Raw genomic sequence first — 7,931 nt, forward strand, 5'->3', positions numbered from 1 at the left:
GGGTTCCAAAATCACTGCAGATGGTGACTGCAGCCATGAAATTAAAAGACACTTACTCCTTGGAAGGAACGTTATGACCAACCTAGATAGCATATTCAAAAGAGACGTTACTTTGCCAACAAAGGTCCGTCTAGTCAAGGCTATGGTTTTTCCTGTGGTCGTGTATGGATGTGAGAGTTGGACTGTGAAGAAGGCTGAGCACCGAAGAATTGTTGCTTTTGAACTGTGGTGTTGGGGAAGACTCTTGAGAGTCCCTTGGACTGCAAGGAGATCCAACCAGTCCATTCTGAAGGAGATCAGCCCTGGGATTTCTTTGGAAGGAATGATGCTAAAGCTGAAACTCCAGTACTTTGGCCACCTCATGCGAAGAGTCGACTCATTGGAAAAGACTTTGATGCTGGGAGGGATTGTGGGCAGGAGGAGAAGGGGACAAGAGAGGATGAGATGGCTGGATGGCATCACCAACTCGATGGACATGAGTCTGAGTGAACTCCGGGAGTTGGTGATGGACAAGGAGGCCTGGTGTGCTGCGATTCATGGGGTCGCAAAGAGTCAGACAAGACTGAGCGACTGAACTGAACTGAACTGAACGATAACCCTGTATGCGAGACAGCAAAAGAGACACAGATGTATAGAACAGTCTTTTGGACTCTGTGGGAGAGGGAGAGGGTGGGATGATCTGGGAGAATGGCATTGAAACATGTATAATATCATATAAGAAACTAATCGCCAGTCTAGGTTCAATGCAGGATACAGGATGCTTGGGGCTGGTACACTGGGATGACCCAGAGGGATGGTACAGGGAGGGAGGTGGGAGGGGGTTCAGGATGGGGAACATGTGTACACCCATGGCGGATTCACGTTGATGTATGGCAAAACCAATACAATATTGTAAAGTAATTAGCCTCCAATTAAAATAAATAAATTTAAATTAAAATAAAAAAAGAAAAATTATTGTTTATACATACATTTGACCAATAAACATTTATATTCATTTTCCCTCAGGTTTAACAAGAGAGTGAGCTAATTGGGGCTGGGGAGGTTTAAGGATAACATGATATTATCAAGACAGTGGTCATTCTCTTACTGCCTTAGCAGTTGTTGATGCCAGTAGTGGCCTCTATTCAGCGAAATTCTCTTCCTCCAGTTCACATAAGGTTATTGGAATCACCTAAGGTTTGTGGTTGCAGACAATTCATTCTCCAGGAGAGATACAAAGAACTGATGCTCTGCTCTGGGCTTTTATGCTAAAACTAGCAATAGATGGTATCCATGCTTCCATCCTTCTTTCAAATACAAGCAACTTCTTGCTTTTCAGGTTAAAATCATGTTTTTCTACCTTAACATTTTTTTTCTCAAAACAATGTGTTCAAGAAACAAGTTTATGTAAACATTTATAACATTTATTAAGAATAAAATAGTTGATTTTGATAAGGTTGTGGGAGATAGATGAAGCTTTCTGTACAAATTTACATGCATCACAATCACCAATCATGTACTAAGCTACCTTATAAAGGTTTAAACAAATAATTTTTCCTCAAAAATAAATCCTTCTCATTTAACACTTGACTCCACCAAGAAATCCTGAAGTGGCACTATGATATTCATTTTACTGCTGAATAAACAAACTCAGAAAAGTCACAGTTGCATAGTAAAACAGCAACAACAAAAACACCAAGATGGAACCCAGTTTTATCTGAAGAGATAGTACATGTTTATACCAACTAAATTACCTATTTTAAGCCTATGGCACCTAGGCTAATCTATCTGAAACATGGGTACATATTATTATGTATTATCTGAGGACTCCCCAGAGTTTAGAGTGAAGTCAAGGGAAAGAAAGCAATACACCAGACCTTACTCCTGGGTCATGTAGACAGGCATGAGACATTCCAACTGCTATATAATCTAAAAGCAAATAATTTTCTCTCAAAAATAAATCATTGTCTGAATTTGCTTATTTACTTTTGTCATTACCACTGTTCTAGTCATCCCATTTTAAAATCCTTAGTGAAGGCATAATCAGGGCTTATAAATTACCAATGCTAATTATATAATCAACATTTACAAGCACAAAAGATTTCAAAATTAACTCTGCAGGGTAAGAGACATAGTGAAGGCTGTTCCAAGGAAGTAATTTACGAGCTGGGTGTTGACTGAATCCTGTTCAGCCCAGAGAAATAAGGGAAAGGGCTTCGGAACAGTGGATGAAAGTTTGAGTATATATAGCTTCTCTCCCTTTACATCCAGTGAACCACCAGCTTATCTGGTTCTTCCTTTACAATAATTTTTTAGATTCTCTCCTCTTCCACCATTCCTAGTTGTATATTACTTCTAATGACCTCATAGTTGTACACTATGTATTAGTATGAAATTTCCCATTTAATGGTTTTTCCTTCCTTTAAATACTCAGACACTGCTAACAGACTTTTAAAAAATACCTGCTTTTGCATAAACACGGAAACTGAAACTTAACTTTCCTACTGATTCTGAAGTAAGTTCAAAATCAAAGTTTTCCACAGTCCATGAGCTATATACTTACATTTCCCCCTAGAACAACCAAGTCAACATTGATGAAATAATACCTGCTCCAGTGTAGGCTTCAAAGCCATCAGCAAACTTTTACTGACCATTTACTGGGTAGAAAAGTCAGGACTTCTGGAAGTTACTAGGAAGACAGTTGTGAGTCAGTCACAGATCTTTAGGAGTATTTTATGGTAAAATGAGGGGCAGACATGAACCGAGAAAACTAACTTTAGAAGAGGGCATCTGTCCTACAAACTGAATTATAAAGATGCTTAGTATTCAATGAAGAGATGGATAAAGGGCTTAAACTGGACTTTGATTAAATATACAAATAAATGTTTATTTTCTTCTGTAGTTTTGTTTTCAACTCATTATTAGAATCGACACTGTTAGGTCTTGTGCAGTTCAACGTCTACTGAGCAGTGTACCAAACCAATTATTCTACATGAAACAGGAGAAAGCACAACTTTTCTCTCTTCTTTAAGTCATCCCCTTCTCCAAAAAGTACAATTAGGGCCTGCGTTCAAAACAATAAATGAAGGACAGAATTTCACTAGCAGTTAAATAGAAGGGCAGAAGAATGGGGAGTATTCCATGATGGAATTTAAAAATGTATATTAGAACTTCTATACACCTGGAAATGTTATAAAAACTTTAAAGCCATTATTATTATATGAGTGTTCAGATACCACACAGAAATAGTATGAGAAGACTTCTCTGCTTGTGATTTAATCAGTTCTCTAAATGCAACCAAAGTGATTTTTTTTCAAAACACAGATCTAAGCATGTTACCCCTTACTTCACTAAATCCTTCAGTAGCACCCCATTTTTCTTGGGTTAGACCAACTCCATAACAGGTTTACAAGATCCTGCATGGCTTGACCCCTACCTTCTTTTCAGTCTCTTTCAGTCAACTGCAATATCACTGACCCTTTTTGTGCTCATTTCCCTTGCTGTAATTAACTCTGTAATTACCCTTCAGGTCTTGGCTCAGTTGTCACTTGCACAGGTAATTACTTTACCTGAGCAAAATCTCTATTGTATCCTGTACTTTGCTGAAGCATTTATAACAGTTCTGGTTTTATATTTGTGTGATTTTCTTTAATGTCCATCTCTATGATAAGGTGTAAAATCAAGGCAGAGATTTTAGACTAGATTTTTCCACATAATGAAAAGTATGTAAAATGTTTTTTAGGATATGTATATTAAGTAGTTCTAGCCTAAGAGATAAGTAGCATTTATCCTTACAGGCACTACTACTTCAAAACCTATAAAAATCTATATTTAAACAATAACCATAAGCTTATGTTTATCTGTAAAATATGGATAACCTCAAGGATGAGCAACACATATTAAATAGAAAGACATTATAAAGTCCTTAAGACATGTAAGGCACATGGTAAATGCTAAATGACTGGTGCCTATGAATAATAAAATCTAGTCCTAATTAGTTCATATTTATAAAGTGTATCTCTCCAAACTTTTTTTTAGCTGCATAATGCAGCTTATAAGATTTTAGTACCCTGACCAGGGATTAAACCTGGGCCATGGCAGTGAAAGTGCCAAGCTCTAACAACTGGACCACCAGGGAACTCCCCAAACATTTGACTTATATAACAACAGAATAATTCTGATGTTCTTTCAAACTGTTAAAATAATTCTGTGAAGGGCAAAAGAGATTCAAGAATTGTGACATCTTTTGTTACAATTTTAAAGATAGTGATATCATTATCAGTTTTTTTCTTTATTATTTACTATAGCCTAGACTTGTTATTTTTTAAGATACAAGCCATTAAGGTATATATTTAAAATACACAGATACATAAAATTTACCTCAAAATGCATATTTTATTTTGGTAGCCAATGACCATCAATCAAAGAAAGAAAAGAAAACTAATTTCATGAAGAAAGACAAATCTATGGAGTGGTTTACAGGAAGTGAAGAATGAAATGGCTCAACTAAACCAACTTGGAATCATTTACTACAAAATGCCAAACTGCAAGACAAGTGTCAAAATGGGACATTTAAGCAGTTTTGAAATGTTACATGTTTCTCCAGCTTTTATTACTTTTCAAAGTTACATGTAAAAGTTATACAAATCATAGTGATAGTTAAAAATACCAATCTATGAAAGTAGTGATTTTCAATAAAAAGTTCTATTTTGATACTTTTCAAGTCTTCAAATCAGTTGTTATCTGAGGTACTCAGTTAAGTTGTGGTTTGCACTTCCTCAACTTGACAAGAAAAGCTAAATTAAGGGGAGAAAAAGGTAAGGTGATTGCAATAATGAGAAGAAAACACCATATAATATAGCCTGAAAAAAACTACTCACCTGTATGACCAATTTGCCAGTGTATAGGTCTAGCAATATAGGGAAATGATCCATAGGGAAAATCAGAATGTGATTCTTCTGTTATAGAACAAAATACGTATTATAAGCTACATAAAATATTTGACAATTGGTTTACAAAAGTGTTAAACAACAAATTACTGTCCTTTTCTTGTAAGTTTTTTCTCTCAGTTTTTTGTTTTAGTATGGTGTTTGTTTTGGAGCTATTCTGACAGTTATCTTACAGAAACAACTTGTCGAGGATTACATGATAAACTTTATATATGGTTTTATTACCAAATGAATAAGCTCATATCATAAATCTATAGATGACTGAAAACTTGTTTATAGTCTAAATAATGTGTACATACAATAAGGAACTAAATTTAGTTCTTGGAAAAATTCCAGCAGCATACTAGAAGTTGCTTTTTGGAATATTAGCTATTTGCATACCAAGTCCTATTGAATTCTTTCCCTTCAGTGATAATCACTGATCTAAATTTAAAACATTCTTTAGTGTATTTCATAAGCCAACCCCCTTGTCACAAATATGAATATTTTAAGAAGTTCAATTCTTCAAAGGTATCAGAGTTTTACATAAAAGGCAGGAAAAGTCATGATTCTTTCTCTTAGAGATTTTAACTTAATAGAATAAATACATTTCAATTTCCATAGGATAAAATAATAAATTCCTGAGAAATACTTTTATAATGTATTGCTCATACACTCAGGAATATATTCTCCATTTATTATTGCAGACACATGCATAAAATAGAATTGAAGCTCACCATGGTCATCATATTGAAACATCTCACCTTCAATTCTAATTTTTTCTTGAGAGTGTGCTTGTAAGTCTGTGTTGATTTTAGGTTCTACTTTTTGAGCTAAAATTCCATTTTTCTGTCTTGCAAGGCAAACCAACCAATCTCTGACAATAACTTCACTTATCTTTTCACATGAGAGGGCAAGTTCACAGATGCGAATTCCATCTAAAAGTTCAATAACCTGTGTGATGCTTTCAAAAAAGTGAAAAAGTACTTTAAACTTCTACTACAGCAATAACTTTAAGTTCACTATACCTCTTATCCCAATTTAAATGCTATACTTAAATCAAGACAGGAGGAAAACAGTAACAATGCAAGTTAGGGCACAGAAGAGAATACTAAATAAAAAAATATAGATTACACTTTTAAAAACTTTTCTTCTAAATTGTCAGAAGAAATAGCCATCTTATATCACTGTTTATGTAAAGGATGATTTAACCAGAAATATAACTAAATTTGGGACATATGCTCTTTCATAACAGTTTTATGAGATAAAATATATATCTAACTCAGTTACAAAATGAACATTTTAGCCTAATATTTAAAACAAAAGTGTGTTTAAAATAACATTTAACTATGGCTGATTTATGCTGATATATGGCAGAAACCAACACAATATTGTAAAGCAATTATCCTCCAATTAAAAATAAATTAAAAAAAATAACATTACAAAAAAGAACAGTCACATTACTCACTTTGCTAGATATACAGCACATATACCACCCTGTTTAAGATTTGGGAATAAAACAGGCAAAGCAACTTGAGGATTCAACATATCCAAAGCTACCTATAGTGGGTAAAGAGAATCAGACTGAGTTTTGTTTAAATAAAGCATGTATTTTCTTTTCTTATTGTGGTGAAATGATACACTTTGGGAAAGCAGTTAAAATAGCCAGTTAAAGTATTTCACTTTTTAGAATACAGTACTGATGATGATCATTTTACTTCTCTCAAAAAGGCACATTTATTATTATACATTTTATCATAATTCTTGACTACATAAAAACTGTAATGCCAAGTTTTGTACTTGACAATATTGATAATACAGGAATCTTTAGCTACTTTTATACATACACATAAACACACACAGAGTTGCCCCTTGAACAACATGGATTTGAACTGCGCAGGTCCACTTACACAAGGATTTTTTCAATAGTAAACACTACAGAACTACACGATCTGCAGTTGGTTAAATCTGAAGATGTAGAACTCTTGGAATGGAACTATGGAGAGGTTCAGTCCTGACTGTAAGTTATACTCAGATTTCTGACTGCAAGCAGGATTGTTGCCTCTAAACTTTGTGTTGTTCAAAGGTCCACTGTATATATAAAATTTCAATGCTTTATTTTAGCCTTTTGCAATAGAAATTCACACTATCTCAAATGTGTATTTTTATGTTCAAAAGAAAACTTCTGAATATTAGAGATTCTAAAATATAAGAATCATGTCCCTTATTTCTTTACTCTTCATTCAATTGCAGAATACAAGGCTATATACTCAAAAGATGTCAAATGAATACAATGAGTAAGTGAAATTTTCAAAAAAATTTCATTGAAAACAAAAATAAATAGCCAAAATAGAAAACAACTGACTTACTGATAACTCCAGAAATCTAATCTAGTTGGCACATCCTTAAATTTACTAAATTAGAAAGTATTCTGTTCACATTTTTTTTAAAATAATGGGTCATCATTCATTAATAATTTATTAACCAAATATTTATTGGGCAACTTCCATGTGCCAAGTATCTTGCTAAGTGGTAAAAATAAAATGGGAGCTTATGTTCTATTTTGTTTCATAGGAACTTATATTCTAATTAAGGGATAGGCATTAAACAAAAATTCAATAAATATGTAATTCAGAGAGTAATGAGTGACATGAACTACAAGATTATAAAGGAGAAATGAAGGATAGAGTGACAGGGCAAGGAAAGGAAGTGCTATTTTATACATAAGCTGGTCATGGAGAGACCTGAAGAAAGTGATTAAGCTCACCCTGTGGAAATTTAGGGGGGGAGTGTACTCCAGATGGAGAGAAGAGCAAATACAACTGCTCTGAGGCTGAAGCGTATTTGATGAGTCTGAGAAGGCCACTTTGGAAGGAATGATGCTAAAGCTGAAACTCCAGTACTTTGGCCACCTCATGCGAAGAGTTGACTCATTGGAAAAGACTCTGATGCTAGGAGGGATTGGGGGCAGGAGGAGAAGGGGACGACAGAGGATGAGATGGCTGGATGGCATCATCGACTTGA

The 7,931-nt window shown here is 34.4% G+C and overlaps 2 protein-coding genes across 2 annotated transcripts in view; one reads left to right on the plus strand and one right to left on the minus strand.

The window, feature by feature from the left end:
• SPDYA (speedy/RINGO cell cycle regulator family member A) overlaps positions 1–4,492 on the plus strand; it is a 36,648-nt gene extending 32,156 nt beyond the window's left edge. The window contains exon 7 of the mRNA XM_010840670.1: positions 4,387–4,492. Within this exon, the coding sequence (XP_010838972.1) occupies positions 4,387–4,475 (89 nt within the window). The 3' untranslated portion in view covers positions 4,476–4,492. The remainder of the gene's footprint in view (positions 1–4,386) is intronic.
• A 73-nt stretch (positions 4,493–4,565) lies between these two features.
• Positions 4,566–7,931, minus strand: part of TRMT61B (tRNA methyltransferase 61B) — a 15,384-nt gene continuing 12,018 nt past the window's right edge. The window contains exons 6-9 of the mRNA XM_010840702.1: positions 6,376–6,467; positions 5,672–5,871; positions 4,860–4,937; positions 4,566–4,775 (exon numbers count right to left, since the gene is read on the minus strand). Coding sequence (XP_010839004.1) covers positions 4,732–4,775; positions 4,860–4,937; positions 5,672–5,871; positions 6,376–6,467 — 414 coding nt within the window. The 3' untranslated portion in view covers positions 4,566–4,731. The remainder of the gene's footprint in view (positions 4,776–4,859; positions 4,938–5,671; positions 5,872–6,375; positions 6,468–7,931) is intronic.

Source organism: Bison bison, unplaced genomic scaffold (assembly GCF_000754665.1).
Source record: "Bison bison bison isolate TAMUID 2011002044 unplaced genomic scaffold, Bison_UMD1.0 scf7180017864145, whole genome shotgun sequence".
NCBI lineage: Eukaryota > Metazoa > Chordata > Mammalia > Artiodactyla > Bovidae > Bison > Bison bison.